The 17,107-nt window shown below is 35.9% G+C and overlaps 3 protein-coding genes across 7 annotated transcripts; 2 read left to right on the top strand and 1 right to left on the bottom strand.

Moving 5' to 3' along the window:
- LOC124828586 (protein MLN51 homolog) lies at positions 1-4,424 on the top strand. Of its 4 annotated transcripts, XM_047301925.2 has the most exons (13): positions 5-158; positions 273-759; positions 867-969; positions 1,073-1,287; positions 1,396-2,228; positions 2,548-2,662; positions 2,885-3,079; positions 3,301-3,356; positions 3,446-3,491; positions 3,643-3,706; positions 3,788-3,875; positions 3,997-4,081; positions 4,176-4,424. In XM_047301925.2, the coding sequence occupies exons 2-10, from the start codon at positions 293-295 to the stop codon at positions 3,668-3,670; spliced, it is 2,058 nt and encodes a 685-aa protein (XP_047157881.2). In that variant the 5' UTR covers positions 5-158; positions 273-292; the 3' UTR covers positions 3,671-3,706; positions 3,788-3,875; positions 3,997-4,081; positions 4,176-4,424. The 4 variants fall into 4 exon arrangements, with proteins under 4 accessions (XP_047157880.2, XP_047157882.2, XP_047157883.2 ...); XM_047301924.2 differs by having other exon boundaries at positions 1-759; XM_047301926.2 differs by having other exon boundaries at positions 1-759; positions 3,796-3,875.
- A 1,972-nt stretch (positions 4,425-6,396) lies between these two features.
- Positions 6,397-10,570, top strand: LOC124828585 (UDP-Glycosyltransferase superfamily protein). 2 transcript variants are annotated; one of them, XM_047301922.2, is made up of 7 exons: positions 6,402-6,557; positions 6,749-6,816; positions 6,920-7,978; positions 8,447-9,023; positions 9,120-9,342; positions 9,904-9,960; positions 10,214-10,570. In XM_047301922.2, the coding sequence occupies exons 3-7, from the start codon at positions 6,988-6,990 to the stop codon at positions 10,457-10,459; spliced, it is 2,094 nt and encodes a 697-aa protein (XP_047157878.2). In that variant the 5' UTR covers positions 6,402-6,557; positions 6,749-6,816; positions 6,920-6,987; the 3' UTR covers positions 10,460-10,570. The 2 variants fall into 2 exon arrangements, with proteins under 2 accessions (XP_047157876.2, XP_047157878.2); XM_047301920.2 differs by lacking the exon at positions 6,749-6,816 and having other exon boundaries at positions 6,397-6,557.
- A 2,578-nt stretch (positions 10,571-13,148) lies between these two features.
- LOC124828606 (Galactose oxidase/kelch repeat superfamily protein) lies at positions 13,149-14,589 on the bottom strand. The gene has a single exon (XM_088093710.1). The coding sequence runs from the start codon at positions 14,371-14,373 to the stop codon at positions 13,291-13,293; it is 1,083 nt and encodes a 360-aa protein (XP_087949836.1). The 5' UTR covers positions 14,374-14,589; the 3' UTR covers positions 13,149-13,290.
- Positions 14,590-17,107: the final 2,518 nt, after the last annotated feature.

Genomic DNA, 17,107 nt, shown 5'->3' on the forward strand with positions numbered 1-17,107 from the left:
TCCTTCTTCGTCTCCCCGTTTCAATTCCAACGACACAAAATCAAATGTCCCAAATTTATTTAATCTAGGGTTTCCTTTCGGAACGCGCAAACCTTTCCTCCCACTCCCACTCGCATAATCTAGGGTTTCATCTATCTGACCCTTCTTTCTCCCTCCTCGTACGCTCCAATAATTTTGGGTTTCCAATTCGTTCATTAGCTTTTGGTTTTTTCGTGGTCGTGTTTTTCGTGTGTTTTGGTGGTTGCGATTGAATCAGATTTTTGGGTTTTTAGGTTTTTGAGGGGTTTTAGGAATGGCTACGGCAGGTGAAGAAGGGCTTGACTACGAGAGTGATCCCGAAGAGGCCACGAGATCGCTTGCAATGCGGAGAAGGCGCGAGGCCAGTGATGATGAGGAAGGCGACGCTGACACCGACGCGAGAAACGCCGCAGTCGATCGCCGGATAACCCATTCCGATGATTCCGACGGTGAGGGTGGCGTTGCAGATTATGACGACGAAGAAGAATTGGAAGAGGAAGAAGAAGAGGAGGAAGAAGAGTTGTTGGAAGAGGAAGAGGATGAGGGTAGGGTTGGAGAGGAGGGAGGTTTGAATGGAACAGTAGTTAAAGACTCCGATGGTGATGTTAAAGGCCCTTTGGAGGAATCTGGGAATGGAGATGATGAAGAGAAGAAGGAGAATGAGCCGTTTGCGGTGCCCACTGCTGGAGCATTTTATATGCACGATGATCGCTTCAGGGATAATGCCGGTGCACGCCACAGGTGTCTAAATCTTTACTGAAACCTATTCTTGATTTGTGTGCAGTGTTACGAGGTTGATTTTAAGGTTTTGTTTTTTTTTTTTATGTTTGTGTTTGTTATCTTGTTAGGCGCATGCGTGGTGGAAGGAGACTCTGGGAGTCCAAGGATGACAGGAAATGGGGACATGATAAGTTTGAGGAAATTTCTCTGCAAGAAAGGCAATACAAAGAGGTGATGATTGATTTTGTGAATTACTTGGAACAAATTTCTTTAACTTTTTATTTTTCCTCTTGAAGTGAAAGAGACCTTGTTTTGTAATCTGTGTAACATTTAGGGAAGGAGACCTTCTAAGGGTAGTTATCGAGGTCGTGGAGGTAAAACACGAGGTGTTGATCGCAGTGGAGGATATATCCGAGGTAACAGAAAAGGGTATGATAACAGAGGCAATCAAACACAGGCACCCAAGAGTGTTGTGCGAGGGAGAGGACCCCGTAGGTACGAGCCTACTAATAAGAGCAATGATTCAGCATCTCATGTGCAAAATAAACAGTGAGTACAGACTTTGTATTATATAAGACCAGTTGGATTTGTGTTACCTAATACATGTTATACATATTAAAGGTTTCTGATCGTAATCTTGTTATGTCATTTTTTAAGATACGGGAAACAGCCCGAGAAAGTTTCGCATGGTGGTTCAGGGAAAACTTTCACTCCTGTCTCTAATTCAGAACCCGATCCTGTACCTTCTAAGAAACAGGTCTTTGCATCAAATTTGAATTATGCTTCTCCCCCTTTTTACCCTTCTAGTTCTTCCAACAAAGATACAAGTGTGACATCAAAAGGGGATATCCCAACTGCTGCTTCAAGTAGGAACGTTCGGCCTGGTGTTGTCGATGAGGGTTTTTTGGTTCAACAGAACAACGTACTTCTCCGGGGAAAGAATGTTGTCGATCATGTCAGCATGGAGAAGTTGTATATTGATGGGCCTGGCGCTCCATCTGTTGGGAAAGCTTTTAACAATTTGCATATGCCGCCACCTGGATCTTCTGGTGTTAATGCATCTCAATCTACTCATCCAAGAGGTACTGGAAGGGGTGGAGCAGTACCGGTTCAGATGAATTATCAGCCTGCTGCATCTCATAATCAAGCTGGTAAAATTGATCCAACTCAACTCCAGGCTATTCAGAGAACTGCTCCAGGGCGAACTTCTCCTTCTGTGCAAGCCCCTGCTGCGCAGTTGGGTCATCGACCTGGTAGTGGGTCTCAGGCTTCATCTCCCCCAATCACAACCGCTGCAATTGGTTCATTGGATTCTGGAGAAATTGAGTCAGCTTCGGAATCAGGTAAATTGAAGGGTGCATTGGTTGGGAAGGGAAGGGAGGCTTCCCAGGGTAGCGGAAGGGGTTCTTTTGTTTATGGTGGAACTATGGGTCCTGCTGGAAATATCAATGGTAATCATGGAGATCAGAACTTTCCAACCTTTTTGCCAGGTCAGTTTTAATCCGCAAACTTCTCTGTTAGTATCATAGTGCCATTATAACGGAAGTTTGGAATCCAATGTAATTATTGTCAATTTGCATTTCCGTCATTGTTATACAATGTTGCTGAGCGCGTGATGTAAAATTATTAGCATCTATAGACTGTGGAAGGTCAAGTAATTGGTTACTCTGTTAGAGATGGGTTTTCTTGTGGTGAGGGTGTCCTGGCTATCAACATCCGCTGGTTTTGTTGTGTTTATACTTGATGCATATATTTTTTGTATTCTTTGATCATTTTTTCTGATTTTCACTTGGCACTGGTGTGGCACAGTTATGCAATTTGGTGGGCAGCATCCTGGTGGCTTAGGAGTTCCTGCGGTTGGCATGGCATTCCCTGGATATGTTGCTCAGCCTCAACTTGGTTTGGGAAATTCTGAAATGACATGGTAAGGGTATTAATGACCGAATGTTATTCGCATGTTAGAATGGTTGAAATCTCCATCCTTAGTATATGCATCCGTGTACGGTGCACATTGCAATTTTCATGAAGAAATTTATAATTAATATTATATTTTACTATTTTAATCACAACTAATGTTTGGAATATCCATACACACAAGCGTCTCTTTCTTTGTGAAAACTAATTAGCTACCTATTTTTTGCTCTAGGCTACCGGTTTTGACTGGAGCAGCAGGAGCTTTAGGGGCTGCTGGAGCTTTAGGGGCGGCAGGTGCTTTAGGGGCGGCAGGTGCTTTAGGGGCGGCAGGTGCTTTAGGGGCTACATACTGTCCACCCTATCTCACTGTTGATGGTGCTTATCATGCACGACAATCAGGGCAGACATCTGCAACAGCTACTTCAAGGTTGGTTGAGATTATAGCTTTATTAAGAATTCGTATTGTTTTACGCTTTAACTATATTTTACTTCAAATTTTATGGCTTGGCATGACTGGTGATGTTTGTGTTTTATCAATCTATTCCATTTGTTTTGTGTGGGTTTGGAAGAGGTGTTTATGATGAAGTTTTTATGTTTCTGTAGCTTTTTGATTTTATGATTTATGTTTTTATGATTGAATGTTTGCAGCAAGGAAAATAATGTGAATAAAGGTAGCAATGACTGGAAGGTACCACCAAAGTCTGGTACGCATTGATATTCCTTTCCTTTGATAATGTTTACTCGTTGCCATTGGTTGTAAATAATTTATTTTTCAAAATTGATCTGTATGCAGAGACTGTAAATGATGAGTTTGGACAGCGGCATAATAAGCCCCGCAGGCAAGTTGATTTTTGAGACATTCTATTCATATAATGACTTTTCTTTTTGTGAATGCTTGAGCATGGTTTTAGCTGTTTTTTTGTTTACTGGTGGCTCCTTTTTTAATTAGATCAACATAATCTCGATGAATTTTGGTTATGTTCCATGCAGATACTCGGAGATGAACTTTGGGCAGTGAAGTATTATATAGAATGCAACTTGTTTGAATAAGAAGGTAAGATTTGTTATTGCCCTCGATCGATGCACATTATTTTTCTTCTTATTGTTACGTTTTTCTAAGTGTTCGTAATTTTAGTATCACAGGCCTTCTTCCTACTGGTCCTTTGTCCTCCAGCTTTTGTTCTGGAGTACTTTGGGCAGCGATATGTTTCAAGAATTTTTAGGTGATTATAGAACTTGTATTTCGTGGGGAATATTTTTTAATTTATTTGTTAAGGTTTACCGTGGACTATGTACACTGATGGACCTCTTTTTTCTCCCCGTATTCAATTTCATTCCTTGCAGTATATAACCGCCTGTTCACGCTGTTGTCCATTTCAAGAAGGTTAATTGCAGCTTGACAGGTGGTAGTTGCTTGTGTAATTGTGCGGTAAGTCCGATCGATCGCAAGTATATATGAATTTGCAGTTATGTCTTTTTTGGTAGTTGCTGAGGAAACTAAATGATAATTGTTGTCTTTTCAGATTTTTCTTGCGTTTTGCTTTCGTTAAGCTCGTGAGAAACATATGCAGGCTTTTCTACAACTATAGATGTGGGGAAAGAACGACGATTGTTTTGCAGCAACTGATTTGATCGTGGAGTTAAGAATTTCTCGTGTAAATGGTTTTCTTATTCCTATGGTATTTGACTTGTGGTAAATTATCACGAGCCGTTAATAGTGTAATCCTTTATATTTTTCCACATTCAACCAAGTGTTTTTTGACTGCGTGCTATTTTTGCCTTCTGAATTTCTTTTGTTTCTTCTATCAAGACTTGAGACTCAGACGTCGTATTATGAAAGGAAGTTAATATATAGTATTTTGTTACCAAGAACAGGTTCGGTATTCGATACTTGGATTTAATTTAGATTTAGACATGCTATTAAAAGTTGCATTAGAGATAATAATGGCTGTTATTTATAAGAAATAATTTAAAGTTCTATTTCACGATTGAAAAGGCCAATAAACAATTTAATACTTTGGATGCTTAAAATTAAATTTAATTCTGTTTAGGAACTGAAAATTTAACGTCCTTTGAGATTTATTTTAATGTTTGATTCCAGAAAGTGGCCTTTGATGATTAATGCCTCCGCGATAGAATAGAATAAAGAATTTTGAAAATACGGGGGAAGTTACTTTCAATCTAACAATAAAAGTGAAATTGTATAATTTTTTGTTTTCACTTTGATAGAATACTGTAGTTTTATTTTCGAACTTTCAATTCGATTCAGTTTTATTCGGTTTAGTTTAGTTGGTTGGTTCAGTCAGTGTAGTTTGACTTAGTTTGATTTAATTGGGCTCGTTTAGCTATTTTGGCTAGTTTAGTTCGACTTTACTCAGCATGTTTGTTTGGTTTGATTCGATTTGGCTTGTTTCGGTTTGATTTGGTTTTGTTCGGCTTAATTCGGTTTGGCTTGGTTCATCTTGGCTCAAATTGTTCGACTCAACCTGTATTAGCTCGATTTGGCTTGACTTGGTTCGGTTTGCCTTGGCTTGGTTCGGTTTGCCTTGACTCGACTCAATTCTGTTTGATTAGACTTGGCTTGGCTTGGTTTGGTAATTCGGATTAGGTCAGGTTAACGTTAGGTTGAAACGGCACTGATCGAGGCGAGTAGAAGGGTAGGTTCGGGTACGGTGCGGTTTAGTTTGGCTAACTAATTTTTGGTTAGGTTGGGCTGGACGGGTCTAGTCGAGTCAGGTCGGATTAGGTTTGGTTGTGTTGGGTTTGGTCGAGTTAGGTTGGTTTTGGTCATTTCAGGTCATGTCGATTTGGTTTGGTTTGGTTCGGTAAGGTTGGGTTGGGTTGGGTCTGGGTCTGGTTCAGCTGGGTTGAGTTGGGTACGGTTTGATTCGGTTGGGTTGGGTTGGGTTGGGTTTAGGGTTTCAGGTTTCGGGTTGGGTTGGGTTTTGGGTTAAGTTTAGGGTTGGGTTCTGTTAGGTCCGGTTGGGTCCGATTCGGTTGGGTTAGGTCTGGTTCGATTGGGTCCAGTTGGGTTTGGTTGGGTCCGGTCCAGTTTTGTTTGGCTTGACTTTGGTTGGGTTGGGTTGGGTTGGGTTTGATTCGGTTTAGTTCAGTTGGGTTCGGTTCAATTCGGTTCGGTTTGGTTGGGTTGAATTGGGTTCAGTTCGGTTGGATTCAGTCCGATTGGGTTCAGTTCGGTTCAGTCCGATTGGGTTCGGTTCGGTTCAATCCGATTCAATTCGGTTCGATTGAGTTCGGTTCGGTTCAGTTCGATTCGATTGAGTTTTATTCGATTTTGTTCGGTTCAGTTGGATTTAGTTTGGTTCGATTTAATTGTGTTTGGTTTGGTGGGGATTGGTTTGGTTCGTTCTGTTGAGTTTGGTCTGATCCAATCCAATCTAATTTTATTCGATTAGGTTCGGTTGAGTTCGATTTGTTTCGTCATTCGATTCGTTTCGTTTGGCTTGGATTTAGTTGACTAATATTTGTGTGTAAATAATCTTATAAAATCAGTCATTGCTAGATAAATCATTGATTAGCTGATTGGATAATTGAAGTAAATGCAATAAAGTCAAAGTGGTGGGACCTAAGTCAAATGCCAGGCAGGCCGTTGGATTGATCCAACAGTCAGAATCTCAGGACGAGACTACCGACGTTGCAGTGCAGTGACTCGGATTGAAATTCTGAATGATGGCACGTGCAGGACGCACGTGGTATTGTAATTGTTTCTTTCTATCTCGCTGAAATAACTCTCAGAACTTCTCACAGTGACACTGCAAACTTTCTCTTTCTCTCTCTGAGCTCTTCAACGTGTATTGAAAGAAGCTCAGCTCAGTGTTCAATCGAAGAACAAGCTTCAAGAATCGCTCTTCAAACCCAATCATACCAGATCTTGAACGATTCATGTAATGCCCCTCTATCCTCTTCGCTATTTTGCCATTTTTACATCATAGGTTTCTTGGTTAAGTAACTCTACCTTCTTCATTTGCTTCAATGTTGTGCGTTTCCTCTTTTGATTTGGAATAAATAAATAGAAACAAACCCAACTCTGTTTCCTTACAAACAGCTAAATGAAATTGTATTATTTTACTTCCAGTGGTTTTCGTAGGACGATAGACGGAGCAATCTTGAGAGTCTAGGGAAGAGAATAACAAGAAACGAACTGTTGAGTGTTTTGGAGAACTTGTAAAAATTATTTTTCTTTCTTTCTTGCTTTCTTTCTTTCTCTTTGGATGAATTATGATGGGGAAAATGCTTCTTTTTGTAGTGAATTCAGAAAAATATTGTTCGAGCTTGAAGCGTTCTTTTTTAGTGATATGATAGTTCGGGAAGCTAATGGAGGAAAGCAGCAATAGAGGGGAATTTCAGCCTAATTTGGCTAAGCAGACTTCATTGAGGTTAGGTGGCAGTTTTAAATCAACGTTATCTGGAAGATCAAGTCCGCGAAATTCGCCGTCATTTCGGAGACTGAATTCTGGTCGCACACCAAGAAGAGAAGGAAGGAACAGTCTAGGCGGGGCACTGTGGTTTCGGAGCAATCGTTTACTTTTTTGGTTGCTTCTAATTACCCTCTGGGCTTATCTTGGATTTTTCGTTCAGTCGTGGTGGGCTCATAGTGATAAGAAGGAGGAATTTTCTGGCTTTGGAACGGGGCCGCGAAATACTGGCTCAGACGCTGAACAAGTTCAGCGCCGTGATTTACTTGCTAGTGATAATTCATTGTCTGCTAATAATGAGACTGATGCAAATATAGCAGGGACTAGTAAAACTATAAATGTAGCTTTGGCAAAGAAAGGCAATGATGTTCCGTTACATCGTAAAACGAGCTCAAAGAAGAGGAGCAGGAGAAGACGTGCTTCGAAAGGTAAATCAAGTGGTAAGCTGAAACCAACTACAGAAGTTAAGAACGCTGATATAGAGGAGCAGGAGCCAGAAATTCCTACAGCCAACAGTACGTATGGATTGCTTGTTGGTCCGTTTGGCTCAGTGGAGGATAGGATTCTGGAATGGAGTCCAGAGAAACGTTCTGGGACATGTAACAGGAAGGAGGACTTTGCACGTCTGGTTTGGTCCCGAAGATTTATCTTGATATTTCATGAGCTTTCCATGACTGGAGCTCCACTTTCAATGATGGAGTTTGCAACAGAACTTTTGAGCTGTGGGGCTACGGTTTCAGCTGTTGTGCTTAGCAAGAAAGGTGGTTTGATGTCAGAGCTTACTAGGAGACGGATCAAGGTGATTGAGGACAAAGCTGATCTCAGCTTCAAAACTGCAATGAAGGCCGATCTTGTTATTGCTGGTTCAGCTGTCTGTGCATCATGGATTGGTAAGAACAGATTGGTAACAATTCACTATGTCTATTGTGGTTTTTAGTGTCAGAAAGTAGTTGACGTTTATCAAAGGCTTAGTTATTAATCTCAAACTAGTTCTGGAATAATTGGTATAATCATTTTTAAACCTGTCATGCAAGGATACAATATTATATAATTCGATTGTCTCATTAAAAGGCATTGGCAGAGGATCCTCACCACCATGCCTTACTTCCTGCGTATAAATATAAACTTCCAACCTTTTAATATTTTGAAAGTTTGAACTTTGGAAATTGTTAAAACAATTGATTTTGATTTTACATGGAGGTATGCATATTGCTCTATTGGTTGATTGGAATCTTCTACTGTTATCAAGTTGAAGACTTGTATATTTTGTTGTAGTTTATAATTTGTCGATGCGTGTTTGTAATTCCAGTTCTCTACATGTCTTGATAGAAAATCATTATCTTTTTATATGCTTCCAGAACAATATATCGAACATTTCCCTGCTGGTGCAAGCCAAGTTGCCTGGTGGATTATGGAAAATCGTCGAGAGTACTTTGATCGTTCCAAAGATGTATTGGGCAGAGTAAAGATGTTGGTTTTTCTTTCTGAATCACAATCTAAACAGTGGCAAAAGTGGTGTGAAGAGGAAAGGATAAAACTTAGATCCTACCCTGAAATTGTTCCATTGTCTGTTAATGATGAACTGGCGTTTGTAGCTGGTATTCCTTCAACACTTAACACTCCATCCTTTAGTACTGAGAAAATGGTGGAGAAAAGGCAGTTATTGCGAGAATCAGTCCGAAAAGAAATTGGCCTAACTGATAATGACATGCTTGTGATATCACTTAGTAGCATCAACCCTGGGAAGGGCCAGCTATTGCTTCTTGAATCAGTAAGCTCAGTACTTGAACAAGGATTGTTGCAAGATGATAAGAAAATGAAAAAGGTATCAACTATGAAGGAAGGCATATCTACCCTGGCTAGAAAGCATCGCAATAGAAAATTGTTGCCGGTGTTGAAGAATGGCAAAGTAGCTTCGAATGATATCTTAAGCAGGTTACATGAATCTAAAAAAAGGTTTTTATAATTTATGGTTGTAAAGTATACAATTTTTGTATGTTCCACTGATCATGAGAATTTTGACATTCACAGGAGGAAACAAGTTTTGCCTAATGACAAAGGAACAATTCAACAATCTCTCAAGCTTCTTATTGGTTCGGTTGGATCAAAGAGTAACAAGGCGGATTATGTTAAAAGTCTTCTAAATTTCGTAGAACAGCATCCAAACACCTCAAAATCATTTTTTTGGACTCCAGCCACAACTCGGGTTGCCTCACTTTACTCTGCTGCCGATGTTTATGTTATAAACTCTCAGGTAAGATTAAAAGTTAAATTATTTGTAAAGTAGTTTATGAAATGTTTATACACACATAAATAGGTGTAAGTATCCTTCATTGTTGAGTGTGCATTTGCTTATGAATATAGTTTAAATCTGACGTCCATTATATAATATATACTTCCAAACAAATCTACTTGTAAATGACAACATTGTTTCAGTGTGTCTGAAATATTATTATGATGTCATGGTAAGTTATTTGTTGATGCAGATGAAATATTTGCCTTTTTTTCTCTAATTTGGATTCTAATCATATTGTCTTGATGACTTGAATTTGTACCTAGCCTGTTTAGTTTTCTCTATCAATAAAAAATAAGATTTAATACAATTCTGCAATGAAATTATTGCAAATAACTATGAATCCAGTTTTTGGTTCTGTTTTCTTCCAAACATAATAAAAAAAGCATTTCATTTTGCAACTTGACATAATTGCTAAAACTACACATTCCAGATATTACTTCATGCGGAAATCGAATTAATTGTAGAAAGAACTATTTTCTAGTATGTAAAGCTGTTGCTGATTAGCAAAATGGTGAACAGGGGCTGGGAGAAACATTTGGACGTGTGACTATAGAAGCGATGGCGTTTGGTCTTCCGGTATGACTACATTTTCTCCTTAACCTCATCATAAGATAGCTGTTGCAGAAGCATATGCATGTAACAGTAACCAGGAACTAAAAGCAATACCTTGTGATAACATTTTGGCTCCAGTTATAAGAAACTGCAGTAGGGGATGGGTGGCTCTAGTGTGGGATCCGTGATATTTACCTTTTCTATTTACTTTTTCTGTGAAAGTAGTTGATAACTTAATGATTTTTATGTCATCTCATGTGCATTGTCTGCGGTGTAGGTTCTTGGAACGGAAGCTGGGGGAACACAGGAGATTGTTGAGCACAATGTTACAGGTCTTCTTCATCCTGTTGGACATCCAGGGAATCTTGTTCTCGCACAGAATCTCCGGTTTTTACTCAAAAACCAGTCTGCAAGGAAGCAAATGGGTGTGGAAGGAAGAAAGAAGGTGCAGCGAATGTATTTGAAGCAACACATGTATAAGAAATTTGTAGAGGTTATTGTTAGGTGCATGAGAAGCAAGTAAGTGAAATAAGTAATTGCTTGGTACTTGCAATGCAACTCCCATTCTTTTATTAGATTGCACAAACCCTATTCAGTCCAATTTATGGGAAAGATTACCAGCTTGTGTGCTTTATTTCGTTTGGAAATAAATATCGTTCCTGAAAAAGCAATATTCATCTCTGTTTTAGGATATGATTTTAGTGACTAATTTAACTTTGTAAAATTAGTTTTGTAAAAGTAATATAAAAATATATCAAAATATTACTACAAATACTTCTTAAATTTCTCAATATTTTTAACATAATCACAGACAAAAGAAAAACAACTAATATACTAAATTTATTTTCATTCATTTTAAAGAAAATCACAGAAACTTAAAATATATGATAGAAACATATGAGAAATAAATATAATATTTCAGGAAAAATTATAAAATTCATACGGAAAAATATTATTTTAATTTATGTCTTATATTAAAAATATTACAAGAAATATATCTTTTACACATCTATTTGAATTCATTAACTAAATTACTTAGTTAACATCTGTCTTTTTCTTTTTCCTTCTCTTATTTCTGAAAACATCTGTCTTCTTAGGATCAGGATCACCTAAAGTTTGACTTATTTATTAATTAGATATTTAATCTACAAATGTCAATTTTGAAGTATGCAGAATGAGGATCCACCTTCTTATTATTGCTTCTTATCTGAAATGTTAAGTGTCAGTATCATATGAGTGTTGAAGAAGGTCGGGAAATACAAGTTGCAGGAAGTGGCCAACTTGTACAGACTTTTTGTCTAAAAAGTAAGTACAAATAATATATTCTACACAACTTTTGAGTGAATTCATTGGCTTAAATGAAAATAAGTTATTTTATTGAATAAACATCTTAATAATTAAATGAGTATACACACCAAACTGACGAAACAAATAAAAAGTTTCAGTGAGTCCAAAAAGTAAAGACTTCCTTTATTTTTATATATTGACTTTATGTTATGTTTTATATTATCTATCATCTACTTCCTCTATTAGATAATTTTGTCTTAATTGTTTTCACACTTTTTGCCAGTTTTTTTCTTTGTCTATGTTAAGAGATGTTTTGCTTTAATTGTTTTAGTTGTTTTCAGTTATTTGTTTCTTTCTCTATATTTGAAAAACATGTTAAACTCTATGATGTATGTAATATGTTATATTGAGACATTCTTTGTGTTTTTTATAACTCAATTGTCTTTCTTTCATATTTTTTTTTATTTTTCTTATGACCGTTGAAAAAACTTACTCATTATTGTTACGTGAGGAGAAGACAGAGAAAATAAAAAAGAACATGTTTGAAAACATGATCCCAATTTGACATTGATTTTTTATTCTTTTTAAATAATTTTGAATAACGGAGGATTAAGATGAAAAATATCTTGATACAATAAGGATGTCTTGATGTAATAAAAGATAAGATGAACATGTCACACCTTTGTCTCAAAAGAAAAGGATTAACATGATCAATTAAGACTAAAATGGTTTAAAGATTTAATTAAGAATAAAATGTTATAAAGATTTTAAAGAAAGTAGCTGTAGTTGTTAAGTTGGTAAAAAAAGATTATTATTTGTAATCAACAAAGAGTGAAATTGAAATGTTTAAAATTGATAATGATTATATTATGTTTCAAATCAGTTTAATGAATAAATTGATTCATAAGACAATTACAAGATGTCAATAAAATAGTTTTACTAAAATGTTTGAAACGGATAAAGTGAAAATTGTTTGACTTTAAGTCCTCTTGAGGAAAACTACAAATATTTACCGTATCTAATAAACAAGAGTTTATTAATATACTCTAAAGTTTAAGATTTGAATAAAACTAACATAGTTAAATAACAATACAAATTATAAAAGTCTAAAAATATTTTCACAAATTAAAATAATATAATAGAACTGTTCATAAGGTAAATTATTAATTTAAAAAATCGGATATCATGTATAATGTAAATCAGTTTAACAGATTGTAGACTAATAGTGTTGATTATATTCCTACTTTCTTATCATAATTGAGCCAACCTAACATTGCCAAAAGGATACATTATAACATGTTTAATTATAATTAAGATCGAGACTAATAAGAAGATCATACACGGTAATTAATTTTGTTTTTAAGAGAGACATCATGATGGTTGAAGAGTCTTGTACGCAACGCTCATCTCAACTTCGAAAGCGATAGATTTAGTGGCAACTCAAAACCTCTCAGTTCAACCCAAGTTGAATTGAGAGTTACAATCTTTATGTTATTCCATTTTAACCAAAATAAAACTTCAATATTTACAACCATTTTAGTCATGCATGGTTGAATAATTTACAACATTTAAAATGAATTGAAAAGTTATCATATTTTTAAAAAAAAGTTTTGAATAATTATGTATATACCAAAGGGATATTGGCTATTAGTTGTAACTTGTACTGTTATGTTTATAGATAACAATGGCCTTTAGTGGATGGACGGTTATAATTTATTTTAGACAGAAAGATAAGAAATTTAACCATTATATATGTATATATTTATATAGTCCATAGGTCTGAGTTAGAATAACATAAAATTCATTGAAAGAGACAGAAAGATTTTGAAAAAAAAAATTGAATTTGGTTTTAAATTTTAAAGAAAATGTGAATGAAAAAGTGCAGATTTCATTGTGAGATTTGAAAGGCAAGAGAAAGAGCAGAGTGTAGAATAAAACTCCATTAGAGGTAAACTTTAACTAAAATGATGAAGCTTTTTGAGTAGAAGGCAAAGCAACTAAAGAAAACAAAAATGTTGCTTCATATAATGTATTTACATGAACTCGGCCCAAACAAAAACTCAGCTACTAGATTTCCAAAATACAACTGGATTGCAAGTGCCCAGTGTACTCCTCCGGGCTCACCACTTTGGCCCAAGCCCCATTCTTCAGATCCAAAACAAAGCCCATATGCGGTTCCCCGAACCCACTTGACCCAATAACAAACATGGTCTCTTCCCACACCCCCACGCACGCAACGTTCCGAATCTCACTGGGTACCTTCGCAACCCTCCGCCATGTGTCTCCCCGCAACACCACCACGTCACCGCCGCGGCACATGTACATTTCCCCTTCGGCACCATCGCCACCGTCCACGCATGTTCGAGGACACGCGGCCGCATCCAAGAACTCCTCCTCCACCGGGCCCCACTTCCAAGTGGCCACGTCGAAAACCTCCGCGCTCTTCTCGAACCGCCCCTGCATCTCCGTGCAGTATCCACCCACCACGCAGAGCCCGCCACGGCGGAACACGGCCTTGCACTCGTCGCGCTCGCGTGACATATCCGGGAGCGGGACCCACACGTCGTTCGCTACGTCATACGCAAGCGCGGACTTCAGCGCGTTCTTCTCCTCGTCGTGCCCGCCCGCTACGTACACCGTCTGATTTTGATCCGACGCGCACGCGAAAAACGTTCGGGGCCCGCCCGGCATATCGGCCCCACGCCGCCACTTGGCCGAGAGAAAGTTGTAAATAAAAACCGAATTCGACGCTTTCCAAGAATCTGGGTCCCACCCGCCCAAAACGACAAGCTCGTACCCGACACCCGCAATCTGACAGAACATGGGTAACCCGGAAGCGAGTTCGGGTCCCAGGGGCAACTCGCTCCATAGACCCGCCTCCGGTTCGAACACGCTCAGCCGGTAAACCGGATTCGCAGAGGCCTTCGCAAGCATGCCGGTTCGGGTTTTTTCGGAGTCTATCTTGGATTGAACCGTGACAAGGATTTTTTGTGCGTGTTTTGTGGTTCTCCTCCGACGGTGAAACTCCGGCGAGTAAATCTCAGAGTTCCAACCTTTGCAGACGGATGCCACCGCCGCGAATTTCTCGTACGGAACCCTAATTAAACAGTCTCGGGCAACGTCCTCTGGTAGACCTGAAATCAACTCCATGGTAAAACAGCAGAGAGGGAAACGAAAGATGAATCTGATGTTATTGAATCAGAGAAATCCCATGAACAGCAACACGATTACGAGATCGAAGAGAGAAAAGGGTAACAAGGGTTTATGAAAAAAGGTTGCTATTTGAAAAAGAGAATCTTCTATGTTTGAAAGAGAGTGAGTGTTGAGAAGCGTACGAGAGAGAGAGGATTTTATAAGAATCACAATGGGGCGCACATGGTCTTCCAGATAAGTTCTCACTGATTTTGAGATTTGTGAATAAAATTAAAAATATAAATATGAAAAAAACGGTGGGTCTTCTAGAAGCTTTTCAGAAACCGGCAACTTGCAATCAGATCGAAGAAAGAACTAGGGGTGAACATGGTAAAACACCATGATAATGTTTTCTGCTTCCAGCCACAACCAACGGCGGTTGATTTTTTTTCTCGTAAACACAAAAAAATACGCACATCACTTTGACATCTTTTCTGTTTAATTTTTTTTTATAATATTGTTCTTCAGTACTTTTAATTTGTCTTCTCGAGGTCATCTAAACAGTGACAGAAAACTATTTTTAAATTTAAAATTATATTTTAAGGAATAAAATAACAAAAATATCATCTATGTTCTAGAAGGTTTTAACCGGCAACTGGCAAACAGAAAAAGTAGGGGTGAGATGAGCATTGAAAGCAACAATCATGTTAAATAAATACCCATTCACTTGATAAGTTTCGTAGTTCCAACCAATCTATTTAAAACAACTTTGAATAATTTATTTTTTTGTTTTTTACTTTAAACCATTTGAAATTAATTTAGTGCTTCTACTCATTTTTAAACTTAATTTAATTTAATTATCTGATTAACTATTTTAACTTTTACATTAATATATTTTGTAATTTAGGATGCATTTTTCTTCTTCTTTTATACATTTTGTATAAAATTTAAGAATACGCGTAGAAGGATATAAACAAAAATTGTATATTAAATGAAATAGTTTACTAATGAATGAAAACTAGTTATTACTTTCCATTATTGTAATATTTTTCCAAAAAATAAAATAACTAATGATAAAAAATTGAAAAGTTACATAGTTTTATTTCTATCATTAGTAAAATTATATGATTGAAATCCTATGATAGAAGTACTATGTACAAAATAGATAATAGTTTGGTGTACCATGGCCCAGTCTCTCGAGTTTAATTATATTTTAAGGTGTAACCACAGAATTTTCACTTTAAGATGAAAACACTTCCGATTGACTAAGTTTATTTTGTGGGTTGAACTAATATTATATTTTAATAATACAGAAAAAAAAAACAGCCATTATAGTCAAAATAGTTCATTTCAAATTGTTGAAATTTAAAATGAAATAAAAAATTAATTACAAAATCAAATTCAAGTATAATTTTACTTTAAATACATATTAATTTAATTTATACACATCTTATAAAACAACCATAGTCTTGTCACCGATATCAGAGTTGCTTATCTTTCTCTAATCCTTAGAAAATGTATAAAAAACAAATAAAATACTGTTTTATTTTCTTTATACCTTCTTTGCAATGGTATGATTTCGAATAATTCTGAGCTTAATTATTTAATAAAAAAAATATACAGTACCATATACTATATATGATAAGTGATATAGTAATGTTATTTAATAACAGTCAAATTTTATTTTCATAAACATATTTTACTAAATACATTATATATATTTCAACTTTAAGTGTCACGAAATAAATCTTTAATAGAAAATTAAGAAAATAAAGTTTAGTTTTTAGAATGATTTTTCATCTAGACAGTCAACATTAATATTTCCACTTTAGATCCATTAAGATAGTCTTCTCAGTTTCTAAAATGTATTTCAAAAATTACGAGAGAAAAATGTATTTAAATAATATATGTTTCAATTTTAAATGATTATTGGATATAATGAAACAAACTTCCATTCTATAACTAAGGAAATAAAGGTGGTAAAAATACCATCTTTTACCATGAAAATGTTAGCAACTATATTAACAACACAAAAATTAACGTGTAAAATAAAAAGAACAGAATAGACAATAAAAAAATAATGTAATAAAATTAAAATAACTTTCCTCTAACACCAAAAAAAATCAATGACTCTTCTCTCAGAAAAAAAAAACTATAATAAAAATCTTAAAAAAATTAAATTATTTTTCTTTTTCAAAGTTTCTCTCAAGTACCAAGATAATATAAGATAAGTTTTCTCATGCGAGTCTTCTCTGGAAAAACCATGTTATTTTTTTATAAGAATATTATTAAAACAAAATTATTAATATAATTATAAATTGCATCTATCTAATATAATTTTGTTTTAAATTTATTTTTATTTAAAATGGAACCAAAAACTATAAAAATGAAATGAAATTCTTTAGGATAAATATTACTGACTTATTCCCAGAAGACTGGTGTAGAATAATACATTTATGCAGCAGCACTTTGAAGTCATACCAATTTTTCTAGTATCATTGAAAATGGTTCAAATATCGCAAGAAAACAATACATTTAACATATAGTTATAAAACTAATTATTTAAAACTTAATTTGTTTCCTGCAAAATTTTTAAAATTTTTTAAATATTAAGTTAATAATTTCAATTTAATCTCTACATATAACATCTTTTATTATGAAAACATTTATTTATTTATTTTACTCAGTATCCAAAAAAGAAAACTCCATAATACGTTGTCAATATAAAAGTTGAAATAACCACATAAGACCA

This window comes from Vigna umbellata, chromosome 6 (genome assembly GCF_029865625.1).
Source record: "Vigna umbellata cultivar VRB3 chromosome 6, Vumbellata_1.0, whole genome shotgun sequence".
NCBI classification, from domain to species: Eukaryota; Viridiplantae; Streptophyta; class Magnoliopsida; order Fabales; family Fabaceae; genus Vigna; species Vigna umbellata.